The 548-nt window shown below is 51.8% G+C and overlaps 1 protein-coding gene across 1 annotated transcript in view; it reads left to right on the top strand.

The window, feature by feature from the left end:
• EMH_0063540 (uncharacterized protein) overlaps positions 1-548 on the top strand; it is a gene marked incomplete at both ends in the record, with an annotated part of 1026 nt that overhangs the window by 233 nt on the left and 245 nt on the right. The window contains one exon of the mRNA XM_013498150.1: positions 250-455. Coding sequence (XP_013353604.1) covers positions 250-455 — 206 coding nt within the window. The remainder of the gene's footprint in view (positions 1-249; positions 456-548) is intronic.

The following is a 548-nucleotide window of genomic DNA, read 5'->3' as shown; positions in this document are numbered from 1 at the left end:
CATCATCGGGTCCATATATAACAATCCAAGCATTTGCAGGGTGATAGAAAGAATTATAAAAATGTTTAAGATGAGGGAGAGTTAGTTTAGGTATTTGTTTAGGGTCTCCCCCAGACTCTTCTCTATATGCAGAGAGAGAAGGAAATAAAAAAGAGAGACGATGACGCTCCTCTAGCATCTCTGGGTTTGAATAAACACCCTTCATCTCACTATATACTATACCCGCATACTTTAACTCACAAGACTCAGGCTCAACCTTACAGTCTATCGATCCCTCAGCAGGAGACGACCCCACACCAGACGATCCCCCGGGGGGAGACGACCCCACACCAGACGATCCCCCCGCGGGAGGAGACGATCCCCCGGGAGGAGACGATCCCGCGGGAGGAGACGATCCCGCAGGCGGAGACGACCCCACACCAGACGATCCCCCCGCGGGAGGAGACGATCCCGGGGTAGGAGACGATCCCCTGGGCACTGCTTCATATCTCCATCCTTCTTGTCTGAGGTGTATATGATTGTCTCCTTGTACAGCTAGAGGCCTAAAC

The sequence above is a fragment of the Eimeria mitis genome, genomic scaffold (genome assembly GCF_000499745.2).
Source record: "Eimeria mitis Houghton genomic scaffold, Emh_scaff3222, whole genome shotgun sequence".
Lineage (NCBI taxonomy): Eukaryota > Apicomplexa > Conoidasida > Eucoccidiorida > Eimeriidae > Eimeria > Eimeria mitis.
The sequence above is the reverse complement of the archived record's forward strand: the minus strand, read 5'-3'. Positions and strand labels throughout refer to the sequence as shown.